General features: G+C 33.9%; 1 protein-coding gene across 1 annotated transcript in view; it reads left to right on the top strand.

Moving 5' to 3' along the window:
* The window catches only part of LOC148942401 (receptor-type guanylate cyclase Gyc76C-like), a 398,466-nt gene that overhangs the window by 358,604 nt on the left and 15,476 nt on the right, over positions 1-24,386 (top strand). The window contains exons 16-19 of the mRNA XM_089103313.1: positions 3,491-3,625; positions 7,430-7,542; positions 13,285-13,436; positions 19,724-19,822. Coding sequence (XP_088959439.1) covers positions 3,491-3,625; positions 7,430-7,542; positions 13,285-13,436; positions 19,724-19,822 — 499 coding nt within the window. The remainder of the gene's footprint in view (positions 1-3,490; positions 3,626-7,429; positions 7,543-13,284; positions 13,437-19,723; positions 19,823-24,386) is intronic.

Raw genomic sequence — 24,386 nt, 5'->3', positions numbered from 1 at the left:
CACTCGAGCTGCAATAGGGCCGTTTTTCCACTCATCAATGTGCTAAGATCTTACATCTTTTGTCAGAAAACGCTTAAAAGTGAAATCTTTGAAAAAAGATCTTACATCTTTGGCCGTTTTTGTGCAAACGTCTTTCATCATTCTGCTCTGATCAGCGGTCTGAGAACAATGATGAGCATATCGTCAAAGTTCTCTCATCATTATTCTATATGGCAGAACAGTGGCGGTCTTCACACTTTTTGCTAACATCAGTGAGCTGTAACATCTTAGAACAAAGATAGTTAAAAAACGATAATCTTTGCAGAAAGATGTAAGATCTTGGATGTAAGATCTTAGTGCTAAAAAACTGGCTTAATGGTTGCAGTGCATGTCTCAAGACCAAGGTTGCCACCCGGTCAAACATTACTAGATTTTAGTGATTTTTTGGTTGATTTAGTGATTTTCTTCGATAATCTAGTTATTTATGTGCTGATTTAGTTATTTTTGTAGGCAATACAAAAAATCACTCGAAATAGTGATAAATCACTAGGGGACTCAGGACCAGCGTTGCCACCCGATTAAAAAATTACTAGATTATTGAAAAAAAATCACTAAATCAGCAAATAAATCACTAGATTATGGAAGAAAATCACTAAATCAACCCCAAAAAAAAAATTATAATAGTCTTTATCAATGTAATGAAAAGTTATTTTGTTTCCTTAACATGTTTTTAGGAAGGGGGTAAAAATTACTCCCCTACATGTGGCAAAATACCTTTAGATTGGTGTTTTGTGTTTTCTCAAGCGACAATTACCCTTGAAATTTTGAAAAATGGCTTTTTGCATCCTTATGCAGAAATAGAACAAAATCCTTTCTTCATCCCTGTATTTTCCTGAATTTGTACCCTTGGCTTATACCCTAATCTGTGAAAATTGGTTATGGGTGATCTAATCGAAATATTTACCTGTTCTTTTTTATTTTTTTCCTTTTTCATTCAAAACCTTAGTTGTTTCCCAAAAAAGTTAGAAACTATATTCGTTTTACTTAATTGAGCTAGTGTAAATACTGGGACACCAGCGAAAATTTTGAAAACGAATCATTTTTTATATTTTCATGGAAAAATTGTCCCCCTCCGCCCTTCACAAATTTCGACAAGAGTCGGTCTAATTGTTTCCTTATTAAAAAAGATTCAAAGAAAATCCATTTCCCCCAATACATTTTTGTTTATTTGTGACAATTGTTCATTCTATTACTTAAGCTATAAAAGAGCCTAGACTCCTTATCTGGATCTATGTTACTGTAAAACAACATAATTTATATTTTATCGATTTTTGATTTTTATTTAACTCAATAAAGCTGTCATAAAGTGTCACATGGTGCCCTAATAGCGCAATCTGGGCGATATTTCTTTAATGGAAAGGCTGGGCCATATACGTGGACATCATAGAGGGCCAGTTATAGGCTCATTTACATTTTTTTTTATTATTATTCCCTTTTAATACATCAAACTTAATGAGGCAGACATAAATTGCCATTTGACACCCATGAGTGTGTTTTTCCATTTTTCCGGTTATTTTTCCATTTTTAGACGGAAATAACAAAAAAACGGGTAAAAAAAAAACAAAAAACTCCGTGGACAAATCTCTCCTGGAAAGTTATCTGAAGAATTTTTGGCACCATTGCGGCAGAAACCATGCATTGATTCAAACTTGCCAGGGATACAATCTTGGTTAAACACCCACGTGGAGCCTTATTATTTTTTAATCTTTTAGTACTGTCACTAATTCTCCCTCACAAAACAAATCTTCCTTCACATCCGAGGTATCACAAACTTTTTCATTTTCCTCTATATCTTTTCCTGCAACTGTATTTCGGTTTAGCACATTCTCAAAATATTACGCCATCTCTCTTTAACTCTTTCCTTATCACTAATTGTGGCCCTGTTCCTTGCTTTAAATGGGACCGGGACTAAGAACCGTCCAGATTGACTGCTCCCTCTCAATTTATTAACATGTCAGTACAATATTTTACTTTTATGCCGCCTAGCTGCATCTTCCGGATCCTCGGCACTTTTGTCAGTTGCCTCCACTTCACACCTCCTTAGTTCATACTTTAATGCTTCCCCCACTTTCTTTACATTCCTTTTGTTTTCATGCGATCTATCACTCAGACAATTCTTGTACAAACCCTTTCTCCTCTCTATTAAATATAAAGCCTTTCACTAATATTCCTAGCTGCAGTCTTAACTTTCTTCCCTAAGACACCATCAACTACTTCACAATTATTTTTCTAAAATTATTCTAGCCATCTTCCACATTGTCAAATTTTAAACTCTCAATTTTAGTTTTCAACTGTTTCTGGAAAGTTTCTCTCAAATTCTCATCCTGGAGTCTACCAACATGATAACTTCCCGGGAGGTAGTTACCCTTCAGAAATTTCGGCTTTAAATTAACCCTAGATACTATTAGATGGTGATCTTTACTTTTAACATGAATAACAGCACTCCTATATACCCTTGTATCTTGTATTGATCCTGCCAGTCTTCGGTTTACTATAACATAATCAATAAGGTTTGCTGTCTTACCATCACGGGCCATTTTATGACCAAACACCGTATTGCTTGTAACTAGATTGTAAACGGAACCAGTGACCAGCATCCTATTAAATGAAGTTAAATAGTGTCTACGAAATCAATCATAAATTGTTCACGGAAATTTAATTGAATACTGGCTTTAGTTTATGTATGTTTAGGAAGAGAGCAGAACAAAACTTAAAGGAAAAACTTAAAACAAAATTGCAAAAGTCTGTAGCCATTACTGTTTTTTTTTCTACACCAAGTTTACCTCGGCTAGGATACCATCTCTCTAGGATACCTCGATACCTAGGATACCTAGGATACCTCGGCTAGGACACATCCGACCTGTGCGTTAAAATCTCCTAGTAAAACACCATATTTCTACCTGAGACACTGTCTATTTGCTTCTGTAACTGTAAGTGAAATTCATCTGAGTCACTAGCATCTCCGTCAGTCGGTTCAACAGGGGCATATACTACAATAACAGATACCTTGAAATTGTAGTCATAAAATGAACAATTAGTATTCTATTATTAATACCCTCCCAGCCTAAACAAGACTTAGCAGCTTCCTTATTCATCATGAGCCCTACTCCCTGTCTATGTACCCCATCCTTCCTGCCTGATTAAACAAATTCTATATCACCTAATTTCATGCTTCCTATCCCTGGGATATGAGTATCTAAAACTCCTAATAAAGATATCTCTACCATGTTTTTAGCAATAGATGCTAAATTCGAACTTAAAATAAGAAAAAAATCACGTTAAAATTGGAAATTTCATTAGAGAGTATCCTATGCTACAAAAAGTATTTGACTATAATTTGAACCCTTATTTATATATTTTTTTGTTATTGATTTTTATCATAAGTATTACTTTTTTTTTCATTTATGGTTATAATTTATTTATAGTTACTTCGTTCTATTTTCAATTATAGGCCACGACTGGAAAGGATAATGAATGCACCTAATTTTATTCTGCAAACAATCCGTGAATGTTGGAACGAGGACCCTACACTTAGACCTGATTTCAAGACAATCAGGGTGAAATTAAGACCGCTAAAAAAAGGCATGTAAGTAAAAGTAATAAGTTTTAATTATTTTAGATTAGAAGTTGAATTAGAAGTCTATTATAATAGAAGTCTTATATTAGAAGTCTAACTAGAGAAGAAGCAAGAACTTTCATAATTTTGCTTATCAGGTAAGGTAATGGTAAGGTTAGGCATGGTAATGTATCTCTGCATGTCATTGCGCATGTATCTTGTACATGCATCATTGGTAGTGCATCTGTACATGTCATTGGCACAGTCTTATTGCTATTTTTAGCGTCCATTTAGTAAAAGACATTGGCTTTCTATTTTACTCATCGTTGGATGAGAACCAACATATCGCTCAGATAGCTCCGGAAACATTCACTGTCAGAGTGACTTATCGCTGCGTCCATTGGTTCATCATAAGGAAATCTGCAAAAAGAAAAACAAATTAAAGTATATTAAATATCAAAGCTTTAGTATCATAATCAATAAGGGTAAACAAACTCCAGCTCGAATTTACGATTAGTAAAAGACAATCAGGGTGAAATTAAGACCGCTAAAAAAAGGCATGTAAGTAAAAGTAATAAGTTTTAATTGTTTTAGATTAGAAGTTGAATTAGAAGTCTATTATAATAGAAGTATTAAATTAGAAGTCTAACTAGAGAAGAAGCAATTTAGATTTAGGTTTAGACACTTTCATTAGTGAAAGAAGCAACTAGAAGCAGGAACTTTGTGTTCTGTCATAATTTTGCTTATCAGGTAAGGTAATGGTAAGGTAAGGCATGGTAATGTATCTCTGCATCTCATTGTGCATGTACCTTGTAAATGTATCATTGGTAGTGCATCTGTACATGTCATTGGCGCAGTCTTACTGCTGTTTTTAGCGTCCATTTAGTAAAGTTAACATCAGTTACTGACAGTTTTATTAGTTCTCTGTTTGTCTTTTTCGTTGCCGGTGTGTGGGTCAGAGCGGTTGTTTGATTTTCAAAAACTAAAATTGTTTAAGCTTATTTTGTAATTTTAAAATTTACAATTGACGCTTTGTACAAATTGACAAACTTTAGCAATTTATAAACTTTTCTATATTTACTAACTAATACCAACCTACGAACTCGCTGGACATCAAAAATGTCTAGTCTCTGCACTTTACATCACACAGTTCGTGGTAATGAACTGTAAGTAAGGAGTGACCCGGCTCAGCGACCCGACTAACCGAAACTCTAAAAATCGGAATTTTGATACCAATAACTACATCAAAAGAATCAGATTCTTATGCTGATTTAAAATATATTAGTTTCATCAAGTTTAGTCCTACCTATCAAAATTTACGCGCCTGAGACAATTTGCCGTATTTTCGAAAAAAGGGGGAAACGCCCCCTAAAAGTCATAAAACTTTAATGAAAATCACACCATCAGATTCAGTGTATTAGCGTATAAGATTCAGCGTATCAGCAATAGAAGTTTCAAGCTCCTATCTGCAAAAATGTGGAATTTTGCATTTTATTGCCAGAAGAAAGATCACGGATACGGGTTTATTTGTGTTTTTGTTTGTTTTTTTGGTTTTTTTTCCCAGGGGTGATCGTATCGACCCAGTGGTCCTAAAATATTGCGGGAGGGATCATTCAAACGGAAATTTAAAGTTCTAGCGTCCTTTTTAAGTGACCAAAAAAATTAGGGCAAGTAGGCCCCCTCCAACGCTCAAATTTTTCCGAAAGTCGACCAATCAAAATTTTGAGACAGCCATTTTGTTCCGCAAGGTCGAAAATATAATATCTATGTTTTTGAGGATGATTAATTCCCCACAGTCCCCGGGGGAGGGCTGCAAGCTATGAACTTTGCCCAATGCTTACATATAGTATCGGTTATTTGGAAGTATACAGACGTTTTCAGGAGGATTTTTTCTGGTAGTGGGGGGGGGGGGTTACGTGGTAGGATCTTTCCATGGAGGCAGTTTTTATGGGGAAAGGGACATTGCTATGAAGGTGCACCGGATTTACCAGCATTATTTAAAAAAAACTATCAGAAATTAACTAAAAAAATAAGTTTTTCAACTGAAAGTAAGGAGCAGCATCAAAACTTAAAACGAACAGAAATTATTACGTATATAATTCGGTTTGCCTTCTAGTCAATACCTTGCTCTTTACGCTAAAGTTTTTTTTAGTACTTTCATAAGATATATTTATTCTAATTAACATTCTTTGTGATTAAGGGGCCATTCTTACAGAATTAGAGCAAAATTTGAACTTTAGCGTAAAGAGCGAGGTATTGACTAGGGGGCGAACCCTCTAATATACATAATGAAAATATATGAATATGAAAGTTCGTTGCGTAAGTTAATTCGTAAGTTACGTATATTTATTACTAATAAAACGTTCGTAGATAAAATTAAACAACTTTCGAGAAAGCCATTTAACCAAAAAAAAGTAAAATTAACATGCGAATTTTGTTTAATTATTCATGCACGGTGAGCCAAAATCAAAGCCTGAATTAATTCAAAAACGTTCAGAAATTAAACTAAAAGAACAAGCTTTTTTAACTGAAAGTAAGGAGCGACATTAAAACTTAAAACGAACAGAAATTATTCCGTATTTGAAAGGGGCTGTCCCTTCCTCGATGCCTCGCACTTTACGCTAAAGTTTTTTATTGTTTTAAAAAATAAAGTTTTGAGACAGAGTCAAACTTTATCGTAAAGAACAAGGCATTGAATACCTTACAAATCTTCCTTTCTTTAGTAACTTTTACGTCAAACTATCTTTATTCATAGTCAAAACTATGTTTTAAGATAATAGTAACTAGTTTGTTATCTCATATGATTTCCAAACAGAAATGTTATAGTTTGAAATATTTTATGCCGTATATAGTTTCCCATAAATAAAACAAAAATATAAAAGGAGGAGGATTCATTTTAGAATTTTTTAGGAGCAGGGTTGATTGAATCCTCCTCCTGAATCATCCGAATTGGAATTTTATTGAACACAAATCCCCCTGACAGAAAACTATTTAACTTAGAAACTTAGTTACATGGGTTTTAGGAGTTTGGTTCAATATGAAAGGAGGAAGGTTCATTTGAGAAGTTTTGAGGAGGAGGGTTGATTTGAAACCTCCTCCTAAAAAGTGGAATCCTGAATCATCCAAATTTGTATTTTACTGAACACAAAAAACTGTCAAATTTTTTATAGAAAACTATTTAACTAAGAAACTTAGTTAAATAGAATTAAGGAGGAGGTTTCAATATGAAAGGAGGAGGGTTCATTTGAGACCTGAATCATCTAAAATTTTATTTTACTGGACACAAAAGACGTTGCGAAACAAAAAAAAATCAAATAGAGATAATGGAAGTTCAAACAATGAATTCAATAAAAAAAAGAATAGATTTAGTATAATAATTTTCAAAATATACTATTCCAATATTCCTTGGCGATGATAAAGTCTGTCTAATTGAATTATAACTTAGAATAAACTGAATACACAATTATTTTAAAATTTTAGTTCCTTTAAGATTTTTCTCAAGATGATTAGTAAGTTCTTTAGAATTTAGAATTCTGGGTATGATCGAATAAATTTTTATTAAATAAAAAAAAAATGAAAATATTTTTGATCCGGCTATTTTGGTTCAAGTCCGACTGGTCACTCTGTTAATGAAAAATTACTTAAAAGCAATTAATTACTTTTCAATACAATCCGTTTCTTAAACAATCAGTATGTTTTTTAAAGACAGACTTACCAGAAAATATCAGGTTCAATAACCTAATCAAATATATCAAAATATCAGATATAACAAGCACTACTCAAGGTATTTTAAAAACTTTTATCTGGATTATAATTATGTTTTCTTATTTTCAGGAAAGCAAATATTTTTGACAATATGCTGGCTATGATGGAAAAATACGCGAATAATCTGGAGATGCTTGTCGATGAAAGAACAGAAATGCTGATTGAAGAAAAGCAGAAAACAGGTAAACAGTAAGGGAGAAGAAACTTCTCTGCATATAACATAGAAACTTTTGATGAATATGAGAACTACCGAAACTAAAGGAAAGCCAAACTAATGGAATTTGATTGCAATTTGTGAACTGATTTACTCAAATCCATGGAGAATTGAATTAATGTTGCAGAGGTTAACTAACTTCAATGACATTTCAATGATTATTGTTTTTTAGGGGAGTTGGGGTTTACGAAAGGAAATTTAAAATGCCAAAATTCTGGAAACTCTCCTGAACGCAATGGAGGCTCAACAACTTCACTCCTATTTTTAATTATTTCAAGTTTAATGGCTTAGCATACTTCGATAAATTTATAAATATTAAAATTCTGGAATTTCTACTCAATTCCATGGTAAAGTGAATTAATTTTATAGATGACAAAGAAAACTTCAAAAATTTTCTTAAGTTTATAATTTAAAAAGCCATGATGTTCATTAAGAAAAGTGAGTTTAAATTTATGGAACTTCTGGAAGTTCTGATCAATGAGATTCAGGTTCAAAACTTCAGATATGCTCTCATTCATTTAAGTTTAATGGCTCATTAAATTACGGCAGTTATTTAGACAAGTAAATACGATATTATTGAAGTTTGAAAAATACTATGAAATTCAATGCCACATTGACTTGAGGCTACAGAGGCTCTGCAACTTCAGAGGTATTCTCTTTAACATCAAAATCAAAGGCTAGATATCCTTTGGTTCTCATTTAAGAAAGTAAATGTGAAGTTTTTGAAGCTCTTGGGTTCTATTCACTTTAACGACACACCGTCTTGAGGTTACAGAAGTTTAACAACTTCAAAGATATCCTGGCTGAAAAAATACAAATGAATAAGCATTGTCATTTTAATATACATATACTGATATTTAGTAATCAAAATGTTAATATTATTTGGTTTATTAAAGTTATATAAATAAAAACATTTATATTTTTTCAGTAAAGTGAAAATTATGTTCTGGCCTTGGGAAGGCATAGGGGTTTTGAGCCCAACTTATGTTAATTTCTGCTCGTTTTGAGTCTGACTCAGTTATTTATTGTAATTTCTGTTCGTTTTGTGTTTCATTTATTTATCGATGTTGATTTGTGGTAGTTTCCCGCTTGATAGACTATCTAGAGCTAGCATAGAAATATATCTATAGAAACGAATAATGTTTTTTTTTTTTACAGTTAGCAGAGCACACTGAAGTTGAAGTAGCCTTAAACTTTGACTTGTACAACGTTATAACTTGACCACTTCTTCAGAAAAGAATTTTGGAGGGTTATTCCGTGTTGATAAGAAAAGAGGGTAAAGGTGGAGTTTAGTTCCTCCTGTAGTGTAGAGCACAGGAGCCCTATGGTAAAGGTGCAGGTTTGTTCTCCCTTATAAAAACAACTTATTTCAGCAGATACAAAGAAAAAGCCCATTTGCGGCATTCTGTGGGACCCCAAGGTCCAATGCTAGTATCAGATCCCGCGAGTGGCAGTTTACGCTCGTCAAGTTCTGGCTGTAACGGCTATAAGTGCCCCAGCTAAAATGTTTTTTAGCACGACAGGACTGATTGTGACTGCAAAAAGATCAATGGCTCCAGGCAGAGTGAACTAACTCACTTATGTTACATCAATTGTAACTGAAGTGATGTAACCGCTGATTTAAAATTGTTGGTGTTGTTAAGCCATGGTATCTGACCATGGCTTACATATACACTGTATACAGTGTTTTTTCGAAGTTGTTATTTGTTTGTTTTTTTCACTTCTTTTTTGTATGTATTTGATGAACAGGAGATGTTTGAACTTCAAACTTTGAAAGTTATACACACATTAACCCAAATCATTAACAAGAAGGAAATGACTAAACACGGGATTTTATAAGAACAATGCGATGTGAAACATAAATACAACAGAGGTTTTCCTGGGTCTAGTGGCTAAAAATGAGAATTCTACTTGGTCTGATCGACGGTGAACACTTTCCGCACGGCCAAACAAATTCCTGTTTTGTCATATTGTTCTTGTATGTTTTTAGCCAACCATTTAAAAATCCTAACTAAAATCAAGGTTGAACGTGCTTGGTGAAGTAGAATTTTTATTATTATTTTAAATCAGAAAAATCGACGCACCGTCACGCGCCGCCGGTCTAAAATCGGCGGCGCACCGCCAAAAAATTTCGGTGCGCATGGCGGCACGCCGCCGCCAATTTTAAATCACAAATTCGCCGCCGTCATGTCGGCGTGGCGCGGCTTCGGGGACTAATGTCAAAGCTAATGTCTCAGTACACCTTGGTCCTCATTTGGGAGGGTAAATTTAAAAATGTTGACATTTTATAGTTGTTCTCTTTCAATGGTATATGGAATTGAGGCTACAGAAGTTCTAGAGTCTCGGATACATCCTCATTAGTTACGAGTTTAAGGGCTCAGTATACTTGGTAGTTGCTTAGGTAAATGAATTTATGATTATTAAATTTCAGGAGCCATCTTAGCCGAGTGGTTAGTAATCTAGAATAGAAATATTTAGGTCAGGGGTTCGAATCCTGGTGTCGCTGTTTATTTAATTTGGAACGGGGGCCAATAATGTGGTACTGTATACTCATCTAGATTCAACTATGCTTTAAATGGGTACCTTTAAAAACCTGGGGGGGGAACAAAGGAAGCGTTAGATGATTTGCCCCCAACCACGTATTGCACTCATGGCCAAAGACTTTGAATCAGGAGATCGTTACCTGCGCAACGCAGACCATGGTCAGCATACGAAAAAGTTTTTTTTAAAGAAATTTTAGCAAGTTCTGCTCAGTTGAGTGGTACATTGACTTGAGTTTGTAGATTATCTGTAACTTCAAAGATGTTCTCATTGATGTCATTTTTAATGGCTCAGTATGCTTTGGTTCTCATTTAGGAAATTAAAATTGAAATTATTAAATTTCTGGAAGTTTTACTCAATTCCATGGTAAATTGAAATAATACTAAAGAGGGTAACCACAAGGATATTCTATTTTATTAAAATTTAAATAGCTGCGGTACGAAATTAGGAAATAAAATTTGTGGAAATTCTAGAAGTTCGGTTTAATGAAACCTTAGAGATATGTTCACTGATTTCAAGTTTAATGGCACAATATGCTTTGGTGTTTTTTTTAGGAAAACAAACGTATGATTATTAAACTTTAGGATACTCTACTCAATTCAGTTGGACACTGTTTTGAGGTTACACAAGTTTTACAACTTCAAAGATATTCTTATTATTTAAATTTTAATGCCTCAGTTTACTTTGGCTGTCAAAAGTTTTTAATTTCAAGTTCTAATCATTTCAATGGTAAATTAAAGTATTATTATAGAGGTTAAAAAAGTTCTAATACATTCTGAATGATTATAATTTAAGTAGCAACAGTACTCATTTAGGAAGGTAAATTTAAGCTAATGAAAATTCTGGAAGTCCGAATTAATGCAACTGGGGTTCAAAAACTACAAAGATAATGTCATTGATTTCTAGTTGCTCCACTCATTTAACTTTGACTTGAGGCAATAGAAGTTTTACAACTTCAGAGATATTTTCGCTGATATAAAGTTTAATGCCTTAGTATAGTATAATTCTCATTTAGAAAAGTAAATTTGCAATTATTGGAGTTCTAGGAGTTCTACTCAATTCAAAGGTTCTATTCGGTTCATTAGTATATTCATTAGTTCATTAGTTCATTAGTCTATCTATCTATCTATCTATATTGACATGCAGTTACAGAAGTTTCACAACTAGACACTAGAATGCTTAAACCATTAAAGCATTGGAAGTTCTACTCAATTCCGTGGTATATTGAATTAATATTGCAGAGTTTAAAATACTTCAAAAATATTTCCAAAGAATATTATTCAAAAGGCTATGGTGCTCATTTAGAATACTAAATTTGAAAGTACAGAAATTCTGGAATTGTACTCAATTATAAGCGTAATTTTTGTGGGGGGACCCAACTACACCAAGGCTGAGGCCTCAGAGGCTTACTTCCTCTATACCCCAGGTGGTTTAGCTTGCAGAGGCACACCAGTGAATCCCACCTCATGCCATTACTTGAGATGGGCGACACCAGGACTCGAGCCTAGATCCTAAAGGACATATTGTTGCAAATTCAGTGTACCATTCCCTTGGCTAAAGTGGCTCAAAATTTTTCATAACTAGGAGTCGAACCCAGGTTATAAAGGATATATTGCTGCAAATCCAGTGTACCATCCACTTAGCTAAAGTGGCTCAAAAATTGTCATAGCTAGGACTCAAACCCAGGTCTTAAGGACATATAGTTGCGAATCCATTGCACCATCCACGTGGCTAAAGTGGCTAAAAAATTGTCGTAGCTAGGGCTTGAACCCTGGTCCTATGGATATATTGTTGCAAATCCAGTGTACCATCCACTTGGCTAAAGTGGCTCGAAAATTATCATAACTAGGATTCGAGCCTAGGTTAACACGACCATTAGATCAATTCGTTCTTTGTACTTAATCCAATCTAGGATTAGCTACTGAAGAAATTTAGTAGACTTTAATCTAAGTTAGGAAAGGTAAGTTATCGTAGTTGTGGTCAGTTCAACGGAACGTTCAATTGAACCTAGATATGTTCTAGAACTTAAAATATATTCCCATTGATTTCAAGTTTAATAGCCCAGAATGCTTTGGTACTCATTTGGGAAAGTATCATAAAATGATTGAAGTTCTGGTAGCTCTTATGATTTTCGTAGTACCTACTCAATTTAACAGCACATTCAATTGAGATTCAAGAAATTCTGAAACTTCAGAATTATTCTCATTGATTTCATGTGTAGTGGCTCAGTATACTCAGTACACCATTTAGAGAATTAGATCTAAAATAGCCGCAGCTCTGCAAGCTCTACTCAAATTAATGTGGGACAGAATTGAGGCGACAGTAGTCAACACTTTCAGAGACATTCCAACTGATCTCAAATTTATTCGCTCAGTCGACTTTCTTACCCAAAAGGAAAGTAAATTTAAAATTACTGAAGCTCTACAAGTTCTACTCAATTCAATGGTACATTGAGTTCCACAACTTCAGAAATATTCTCATTGATTTCAAGTTTAATGGTTCAGAACACTCTGTTCCTCATTTCAGAAATTAAATTTAAAATAACCAAAGTTCTGAAAATTCTACTCAGTTTAATGGTACATTGAATTGAAGTTACACAGCTCAAAACTTCAAAGCTCACCTGTTAAACATTTTTTGATTTTTTTTTTTTTTTTTACCTACTGTATTTCCATCAGCCTATCTCCCGTATAAAAAAAAAAACCATTAGCCAGTAAAATAGTGGCAATTTCACTCCACTATTTTACCGACATAAATTTTTATACCGACTGGTTGAACACTTGAGGAAGGGTGTCCCCCTCAACTCCTCTAGTCTGTTAAGCCCCTGTTTACAGGGGTAAAAACAACTTTTACTGGTTTTCATATGGAGCTAAAGTAACTTTAAAGATTCGATGTTCTCTGTCATAACTTTGCGACTGTATTTTCAATTTTCATCTAAGCAATATAGTAAGTATTATTTTATTGGAATGGGAGAAATTGTGGAAAATGCAGATACTAGTTAAGAGGTTTTCCAATTTCATTTCTTTCCGTGTTTGGTAATCAGTTTTCTGGAGGACGTAGATACAAGGTTTTGTAATTTTAATTTTTCTGTACAGGTTTTCCAGTCCATGGAGCAAAATCAAGGCAACGTCCTTGTTCTCCGTTCTTCAATAATTACGACTTTCTTTTTCAGACTCATTGCTCTATGAAATGCTTCCACGATTTGTTGCAGATCAGTTAAAGAAAGGCATGAAAGTTCAAGCAGAGTCTTATGACGCGGTCACGATTTATTTCAGCGATATTGTTGGATTTACTGACATGTCTGCCCATTCTACACCTCTACAGGTAGCTATTTGAAGCAGCAATAGTTTAGCTTAAGCGGTATTGTTGGATTTACTGATAAATGTGCACATTCTAGACCTCTACAGAAACCTATAATTATGATAATAATACTAATGTAATTTGTATTGGTAACCCGAGGGTCATGCACAAAAGTCTAATTACATGCATCTAGGTACAAATATATTAAAATCGAAACCAAACACTAAGTTTTACATTTGCGCCTCACTTCCATCACCTTCAGCACAAAATTTCCCACCATAAAATAGTTTATGGAGTCGTAAATATAAGAATGCCAAGCAGTAGCTAACTAGAACTTCCCTACAGCCAATTTACCCTAACTTGAGATAGTTACCCTAACTTGAAGTGCCGCGAGATAGCTCGCGGCACCTCAGGAGAAAATTGCCCAATTCGTCCTACTCAACATTGCAGAGTGGACAATTTTTCTTTGATTAGGTGCCCTAAATCTTCAAAAGCTGCTTCCCCCACTGGCAGACAGTTTGCTCTCAACTGGGCTCGTAACCTTATACATCTCACATGAATATTCAAATTAAAATAAACTTATTTCCATATATGAATTTAACTATATATTTCTAAGCTTTTGATTAAACCTAGCTTCTAAGCTTCTCTAGCTTCTAGCTTCTAAGCTTCTAAGTCTATATATTTCTAAGCTTTTGATTAAACCTAGTTCACACCAGCATTTCTGGATTTCTTGCTCATCGAGTCTCACTCGGATCATTCTCAACAGAGCTGTTATATCAACTCTTGGGCCTATATCATCATTCTATAAATACGATAAACAGGCTTCATTAAGAAGGTCTTAAATGCACAAGGGCCGAAGTGTCTGTTTCCTCATACTTAATAATTCCTCATACGCTGCCCTAGCTACTCTATCATATCTTAGCTTTATTACTTTAAGCCAATACCGGATGGCTTGGGCAGTTCTTGTCAACTTAAGATAAAATATACCTAGGTCTTCTTTGCGTATTAACATTGGTCTTGTCATATGAAGATTAAGCACTTGCTTAAAGTATTGAAGGTGGAGCATATTTAGTTGTTTGGCTTCCTTGAAACCCCATAGCTAAGCTCCGTAATACATAATTGATATAATTTTAGTATTAAACAAGTATTTGGGGATCCTATGGTTCACTGTTCTCATCAGTGTCTGGTTTTGGCGATGGGAGGGAAAACAATGCCACTCGATTCTGCAGCTGAGATGTGCCTTTTCCAGCTTCCGTTCGATTGCAAGCAAAAGTCCAAGTGTTTTCCTCTCCTGCCACTAGTAGTATTTCTCGATAAAGTAAAATATCTTCTCTTCTTGACTTGGCTTCCGACGACGATGGAACATTAACGCTTCTTTTTTTTGCATTGAATTTTAACTTTTTGTCTCAAGGTATTCTTCCACCAAATTTTACAGCATCTGTAAATCCTCTGCTGATTTTGCGGCCAGTATCATCAGCGAAATCATCAGCGAAAAATAAAAGTGAAACTGATAGTGATAAAATTTCACTGATGGTTCCCAACTATTTTCCATAAGTACCACTGGATCATTTACGACAACTGCGAACAGTTTAGGGGATATGGTAATTCCCTGTTTTACGCCTATTTGATTCTCAAATATCCTCTACAATTCCTCTTACATGAAACAATAATAATTTAGCTTCAGCGATATTGTTGGATTTACTTATATGCCTGCCCATTCTACACCTCTACATGTATTATACACCTCTACAGGCTACACCTCTACCCCTACACATATACTCCTATATCTACTCCTCTAGGTATATGACAGTAGCAACACCTCTACAGGTAGCTGTACATATTGTTGGATTTACTTATATGCCTGCCCATTCTACACCTCTACATGTATTATACACCTCTACAGGCTACACCTCTACCCCTACACATCTACTCCTATATCTACACCTCTAGGTATATAAAAGTAGCTACGCTTTTACAGGTAGCTGTACATATTGTTGGATTTACTTATATGGCTGCCCCTTCTACACCTCTACATGTATGATACACCTCTACAGGCTACACCTCTACCTCTACACATCTACTCCTATATCTACACCTCTAGGTATATGACAGTAGATACACCTCTACAGGTAGCTGTACATATTGCTGGATTTACTGTAGCAGTAATAATATAGAAGCAATAATGATAAGTATTACTGCTAATAAACTAGCAGTAATGTGAAGAAGTAATAATTTAGCTTGAACGATATTGTTGTATTTACTGATATATCTACACATTCTACACCTCAACAGGTCCTAAAGCTATCAACAGGTCCTAAAGACTTGACTTTACTTGACTTGACTTTATTAACCAAAAACGCCATACACAAATTGGTACAAAGGAGACGGAGAGGCAACTCGTAAGTTTCCTTTAATAATAAATGAAAAATAATATGCGCTTCAATAACTCTCACGGAGCACAGACGAAGAAAGGACGAAAGAAATGATAGAAAAGAAGAATAGAAGAAGAAAACATTGACTCACGGAGATCAGAAAGAGAATTACAAAACAAATTACAAATAAATCAGTATTGCATTTCATCCCTGCTTCCTTAGGTGGAAGGAACTATTTCTCTTTATATAAATAAAGTGCTGGTGATTCACTTGCTAGATCAGATAGCTTATATTTGTTGGCAATCTGGAGAAGTTGATATCTCAGACCTAGTCTTGATCTCTTATTTTTAACAAACGGGAAAATGTACTTATTCCTAGCTCTTGATAAATTGCTATGTTTAGTTTCAACCAAAATTTTCATGATATGGAAAAAATATCATTACGTTGGATGTTTAAAAACCATATGCCCAAATGAAGGTGAAAAATTGTTGCAAATGAAGAATACCCAGCAATAAAAAAGATTTTTTAGTTTCAGATAGTTATTCTGTCCTCCTAGGGCGTGTTAAAAAATGGTCCAGGATTCTTATTGATTTATTGAAGCAGTAATAATTTATCAGCAACCATTTTTGAAGATAGTTCATTAGGATTGAAGAAATTTGTGTTCCATTTTTCAACCTTAAACTACCAGACACATCAACGTAAAAATATTTTGGCCTCCTTAACCCAGACCACAATTGTCAAAGATTTCTCTGATGGCTGGTTTAAAACTATGAAATATTAGGGCAGTATCATATTTTCGTCTGTATTTCCATGTTGATCCGTTGACATAAATAGATGACCTAACCGTTAAATTCAACCTTATAAATCGTCCGTGTTTCGTCCGTAGAAATTTAAACATTAACTATCTGATGATTTTCAAAGACAGGTGCACCTTCAAAGAGAAGCTGCACCATCCTAAGTTGTTTGGGTCCATAAGTTTTAAACTTTTTACGGACGTTTTTGTCATATTTTTTTTTTAGATGCATCATCCGCAATCCACAAAATCTGGGGTTTTTTTTTTTATTAAAAGCTGAATTCGCGATTTCTTACTAATTTTCAAAGAGATATGTAATTATATTTCCAATCAATAAATTCAAATAATCAGATTCCATTTTCATTGTCCGGTGTACTCTAAGGTTTTGACCAATGAGTATGGGTAACTTATAAGAGTAGAGCCTGGCGCTGGTGTTGCCAAAAAAAAAACATTAACGGCATCTATCGTTTGGTGAAACTTGGCATTTTTTCAAGCTTTGTAATCATTTTTGTGTCAGGAGTTGAGATCAGACAATTATTACTACAGTAGTTTTACCAAATATAAAATTGGTTTAATTATTCTTATTATAATACTGAAGAAAAATGTCAGGTGTCACCAAATGCTAGATGGCATTGAGCTTTTTCTTTTGTCGACACTAGTGCCAGTTTTCACTCTTGTGAGATACTTATACTCTTCGGTTTTGACTACAAAATTCTTACTGAATTTTTTATTTTTCTATTTAATCAGCTAAGAAAATCCATTATTGCGTTTTATATTGAGCATTGAAAAAAGAAAAAAATGTTCTTAAATAATAATTGACTTATTAACAATATATAAGAAATACTGACACCATGACGCAATTTTATGGTTTTTAATCTTCTCTTTTTTTTAATATAATTCTTTTAATTACAGGTTTCATTTGAACCAGCTCTTGTCCTTAGCTTAGCTAAGGATTTTCACATAGGGGTGGCAGCCGAAAAGTCAAAAAATAAATTTGTTTTCCTGTATTAGCTTTGCATTCACTTAGGCGTATTTACAATAAGAGCAATTAATCTTATAGGGTGATAGAATCGCCACTTGCTCTAAACAACTTGCTCACACTTTCAGAAATAGTAAATAAATTTCGCCACTTGCCACTTGCCTTGCCACTTTTCTTACAAGTCAATAAACCACCGCCAAAATCTCAGAAACAGCAAAGGAATTTTGTAGACTTAGACACAAAATGCATTACTTTCAAGATCCGGTAACAATTTTTTCAACACCAACACCCGGCTATGCATTACTTTCAATACCCAGTAACAATTTTTTCCATAACACCAATACCCGGTGTTGCATTACTTTCAATACCTGGTAACTCAGAATAAATTTTACACACGAAAAAGATATATTTTTTCAAAAATTATCTATGCCTTTGAATCCATTCTAGACGAGAACTATTCCGCAAATTAGGAATGAGAGCTTTGTGGGGGCATAAAACTTAATTAAACCTTCCTTCATTAGTTACTAAGTAAATGAAAAACTTTTTTGATGAACACTTTGAAGAATACAAGAATATTTAACTAGAAAATTAACATTCCTTTATACTATTTATTTAAGATAATAGGAAAGTTTTTCTTTGGGAGGTTTTATTCATTTTCCAATTTTTTTTCTGGGAAATTGCTGCTTTTAAATTTTTCTTCATTAGGTAATCAGTATCTAATTATTTAGACTCCATTACCTTATCAAACTAGCCAAAACCTATAAAAATAGGTCTAATAATGGACAGAATTGTTTTTGAAGTCAGTTTTGGCTTTGATGACAAGCAAAATAAATAAATGAACATTTTTTTTTTTCAAAATGATTATTCACAGGCTCAATTCCCAAATTTGTATTCTCGTCAAATAAATCTAAATATCATGCCGACCAGTTCATATTATCGAATCAATATTGACGACTACATCTAAAATTGTTTGATAAAAATGAAGTTTACACAAATAGTTAACGTCTAGAGCAAAGAATATGGGAAACTTATAAGAGTAAAACTATCAACACCATCTAGCGTTTGGCGACCCTTGGAATTTTTTGCAAGCTTTGTAATCGTTTTTCTGCCATGAACTGAGATCAGAAACTTATTACTAATCTATTTTAACCTACTATATAAATTAAATAAATAATTTTTTGTTACAGTGAAAAAGTGTCAAATGTCGCCAAACGCTAGATGGCGTTGAGGTTTTTTTTATGTCAATATTAGTGCCAGTTTTCATTCTTGGAAGTTACTCATACTCTATAGTATAGCATCTCTAACAGAAAACAAATTTTGAAACTAAAATATAACCAAAAATGCTTAGAAGGAAAAAACTTTGAAAATCAACTAGATGATAAAACATTTGTTCAATTTTACGGTAAAAAGTAAATAGCTTGTATTAACAGGCGATTATGATTTTATGAAGGTTTTTCCAGCCTTTCTTAAAGAACTTGAAGATTCTGTCATCGTAAAGAGTAGACTGTACAAAAAGTGTAGTTCAATTCTGCATTTTAAACCTATAATGAAAGAAAGGTTGAGATGGCTAGGGAACGTTCTGCGGATGAAGGCTGACAGCTTACCAAAGATTTTCATTTTTGGCCAATCGACTAGTGCTAAACGGAAAGCAGGTCATCCGTGGCTGGGGCTCGAGGACACCGAAAAGAAATATCTAAGGGATATAGGAGCTTCATGGGGGAGGGGGTAAATAGGGAGGCTTAGAATAAATATGGAGGAGGTGTCGCCCCAGGGCCAAGCCTCAGAGTGCAGACACTGAATGTTCCACTACATACATGCGTAAATGGTAGGAAGTTATTCAGTTCGGATCTATAACCTCATCCTTATTATTTCTTTGCTATTGCTATACGTTTATGCATCGTCATGTGGGTATCAAAAGGTCGTATCTCCATATTTGTAAATTTTCAGAAGAGTAAACAAAAAACCTCACAACTTTTTTATTTTCCCTTCGATAACCATAGAACATAAACGGATTGATATATAAAAGCAATACATATCAATATGTTTATGTTTTAAGATTATCGGAGAGGAAATAAAAAAGTTGTGGGTTTTTTGTGCTCTTCTGAAAATTTTAAATTATGGAGATACGGTTTCTTGATACCCGACTTACGACATACTGTCATTCTAGGTGGTGGATTTCTTAAACGATTTATACACCTGTTTCGATTCTATTATTGGATTTTACGACGTGTACAAGGTTGAAACTATTGGAGATGCATATATGGTGGTAGGTATAGCTCACCTTTATTCCAGTGTATTGTATAATATATATTTTAGTTTTTCTCTTTAGTTTACATTAAACATTTCTTAATTTCAGTCCCTAGGCTAGGGAAAAACTACTGGAGTCTTTCTAAGCACAGAAACTATTTTACCTTTACTGTATACTTATTAATTATGTGAACAGTATAAAGAAAAAAGCGTAAAATAAATAATATTAGAGATTATGGAGATAAACTAAATAAAAGTATAAAAAAAGAAAGTGCATAATAAAAGGAATAAAAACTAAAAATAGGACAAATAACTATACATCCTTTTCCCTCAGGATTCGAGTCCAAAAAAAGTATTCATTATTTAAAAAATGCTTTCTTAGTCTACTTTCAATATTAAGGTTGTGTTCTTCCGCCTTAATACACATTGGTAATTTATTCATTAGTAATATTCTGGTAACATAATATTAGTAACTGGTAACACAATACCTACTTGTAACATTCTACACGCTTTAGGCTTAAGTGCTTTATCAAACAGTTCGTGGTAACGAACTGTAATTAAGGAGTGACCCGATTCAATAGTAACCGGAACTCTAGAAAACGGAATTTTTATACCAATAGACACATCAAAAGAATCTAATTTTGTTGTAGAATCTAATTTTTAGAATTTAATTTAGAATCTAATTTTTATGCTAACTTTAAATATATAAGTTTCATCAAGTTTAGTCTTATCCATTAAAAGTTACGAGCCTGAGAAAATCTGCCTGATTTTCAAAAAAGGGGGAAACTTTTTTTTTCCCAGGAGTGATCCTATCGACCCAGTTGTGGTCAGGAGAGGGCTCTCTAGTGTTCTTTTTACTTGACACAAAAAAATTGAACTGAAGAGCTACTAGGCCCACTCCTACGCTCATTTTTCCCCAGAGTTACCCGATCAAAATTTTTAATATAGCCATTTTGTTCTGCATAGTCGAAAAATAAAATAACTATCTTTTTGAGGATGACTTATTCCCCCACAGTCCCCGAGGGAAAGGCTGCAAGTTGTGAACTTTTCTCATTGTTTACATATAATATTGGTTATTGGGAGGTACACAGACGTTTTCAGGGGGGATTTTTTTTCTGGTGGGGGGGGATCGGCGGAGAGGTTTACGTGGAAGGATCTTTTCATTGAGGAATTTTTCATGGGGTAAGGGGATTTTCCATGAAGGGGGTGCCGAATTTTCCAGCAATATTTAAAAACCGGTCAGAAATTAAATATAAAAAACAAGTTTTTCATCTGAAAAAAGGAGCAACATTAAAACTTAAAACGAACAGAAAATATAAGTATATGAGGAGGGTTGCCTCTCCTCAATAGCTTGCTCTTACACTAATATTTTTAAACTTTTAAAAGAGGTTATTATTCTAATTAAACAGCCTTTGTGGTTCAGGAGTCATGTTTAAATAAGTGGAACAAAAATCAAGCTTAGGTTATTATAAGGTTATTATTTGTAAAAAAAAAAAAATTAATATACGAGTTTTGTTTTAATTATTCATGTACGGTGAGCAATCTCAAAACCTGCATTAATTCAAAAATTGTCGGAAATTAAATAAAAAAAAAAATTTTTTTTTAACTGAAAGTAAGGAGCGACATTAAAACTTAAAACGAAGAGAAATTATTCCGTATATGAAAGGGGATATCCCCTCCTCGAAACCCAGCTCTTTACGCTAAAGTGTATCATTGTTTTAAAAAGTGGAGTTGTGAAAAAAAAGTCAAACTTTAGCGTAAGGAGAGAGCCGTTGAGGAGGGGACAGCCCCTTTCATATACGGAATAATTTGTGGTACTGATGGTACCACGAACTGTTTGACAAACTTTGCAGTAGGGGTGAGAATTTCGGCCACGTTTTAGTTTAGCGACAGTCATGCATACTCCACTTAAAGATCTAGTTTAGCGTTAAAGATAAGCGTTATAGATAGCGTTAGTTCTCATATTCTTATATATAGTATTAGTTCTCATATTCTCATATTCTAACCTGCTACTACTACTATTAATACTGCTGCTACTACTGTAACTACTACTAATAATAATACACTATTACTGTTACTACTGTTCCTACTACTACCGCAGTAGTATCCTACCGCAGTTCCTACCGCATTACTGAAATTATTCGGCTAGGATACATAAGCAGAGGGGTTTTTATTTGTTTTACTCTATTTATAAAATAGTTTAGGGACATATTTGATTTTAATTAGTCCAGACAATAGTTTATTGGTCGATTAGACTAAAATTACACACGCCCTTCCATGTTTAAACACATCCCTAAGTCTTTGGAATATTTTTAAACATTCGGTCACGAATACAGTGACCGTCATCAGTAGTAAAACTAAGCAAAGATAATTTAAAACAAAAGTATATACGAAATTAAATAAAACTACATCTTGTTTAATCCTCGAGTAAGGAGCTCCTTACTTTCAAGGTTACTTGAAAGTAAGGAGCGACATTAAAACTTAAAACGAAGAGAAATTATTCCGTATACGAAAGGGGATATCCCCTCCTCAAAACCCAGCTCTTTACGCTAAAGTGTATCATTGTTTTAAAAAGTGGAGTTGTGAAAAAAAAGTCAAACTTTAGCGTAAGGAGAGAGCCGTTGAGGAGGGGACAGCCCCTTTCATATACGGAATAATTTGTGGTACTGATGGTACCACGAACTGTTTGACAAACTTTGCAGTAGGGGTGAGAATTTCGGCCACGTTTTAGTTTAGTGACAGTCATGCATACTCCACTTAAAGATATAGTTTAACGTTAAAGATAAGCGTTATAGATAGCGTTAGTTCTCATATTCTTATAATCTAACCTGCTACTACTACTATTAATACTGCTGCTACTACTGTAACTACTACTAATAACAATACACTATTACTGTTACTACTGTTCCTACTACTACCGCAGTAGTATCCTACCGCAGTTCCTACCGCATTACTGAAATTATTCGGCTAGGATACATAAGCAGAGGGTTTTTTATTTGTTTTACTCTATTTATAAAATAGTTTAGGGACATATTTGCTTTTAATTAGTCCAGACTATAGTTTATTGGTCAATTAGACTAAAATTACACACGCCCTTCCATGTTTAAACACATCCCAAAGTCTTTGGAATGTTTTTAAACATTCGGTCAAATATACAGTGACCGTCATCAGTAGTAAAACTAAGCAAAGATAATTTAAAACAAAAGTATATACGAAATCAAATAAAACTACATCTTGTTTAATTCTCTAACTCTTTTCAAAGCAAAGGAGGAAGCTAGCCTCTTTGACCTTCTTGGATTCGGTTCATTAGCGTTAAATGATATAACATTTGGACAAAGGTCAACTACATTGGGTGAATTGAACTTTACTCTGTCAGATTTTCATAAATTATCATAGATAGAGTTCAGCCCATATTCACCTGTATGCCGATTCGAAGCAATATTCTTGAATAAGATTTTCTTTATTTCAAGCATTTCACGAAAATTTGGCTTTAAACCCCGATCCCTAGAAATCAAAGAGACATTCTCGAACAAAATAAAATGGTCTGGAAAATTGAAAATATGTTCTGAAAGGGCTGAAGTAAAATCTTCAGATTTAGAATCTTGCTTTAAAGCCGAAGAAATGGAATCTTTATGTTGTAATAATCTCATTTCCAAACTCTGGTTAGTACGTTCCACATATGAGCGCAAGTACATGGGATCTGATAAATCCCACTTTGTTGTCCCAATGAAGTTAGATCCTTCCCAGAATTTAGAAAACTGCCCAAAGTGTTATTACTCTTTAAAGCTACCCTTAGACCATTACTCTGTAAAATTCTTTTAAGTTTTTTACTTTGCCCGGGTACATATGGTAAGGAACAAAAAACAACCTTCTCCCGAGTTGTCTCCAGGACTTCTTTAGAAATCTCTAGAAACCTTTATCTTCTTTTTAAAAAAGTCTGGTTAATTAGCCACACTGGATACATGTTGCTTATTAGTATTTTCCTTAGAAAAGACAACTCCTCCTCAAAAAATGTTGGAAAGCAAATACTAAATATCCGGTCAGTTAAAGAAACGATCAAACCAATTTTTACTTGGCGAGCGTGACCGGAACTATAAGACAAAAATCTATTGTTATTTGTCGGTTTTCTGTAAATTTTAAAATCCAAACTATTTTCATTTTCAAAAGATGAACATCAAGAAAAGAGAGTTTCTCATTCTATTCTAATTCAGTAAAAAAAACAGTAAAATTTAAATCCTCCCCCAAAACAATTAAGATGTTCCAAAAACCCTTTTAATTCCTCCTCCCCATAATCCCATACTGAAATTATGTCATCCATATACCGGCCCCCAGAAAATATGTTTTAAAAAATATGAATCCAACGCAATTGTTTCAATATTCTCTTTAAAAGGCCAATATCTATTTTTACGTCCATATGAGAAATTAAACTGATCGGAAAACATTGCGTTTTCAAAACAGGCTTCAGACTATTTTTATCTTCTACCAGAGATTAAACAAGTCCAAAGCCTTCTGATAAATAATTTCTTGGGGAATTTAGAATACCTTGTTAACATTTCCTTATGGCATTTTTTAGTATGGCAACA

The sequence above is a fragment of the Artemia sp. Qi Xiang Cuo genome, chromosome 17 (genome assembly GCF_049724085.1).
Source record: "Artemia sp. Qi Xiang Cuo chromosome 17, ASM4972408v1, whole genome shotgun sequence".
Taxonomy (NCBI): domain Eukaryota; kingdom Metazoa; phylum Arthropoda; class Branchiopoda; order Anostraca; family Artemiidae; genus Artemia; species Artemia sp. Qi Xiang Cuo.
The sequence above is the reverse complement of the archived record's forward strand: the minus strand, read 5'-3'. Positions and strand labels throughout refer to the sequence as shown.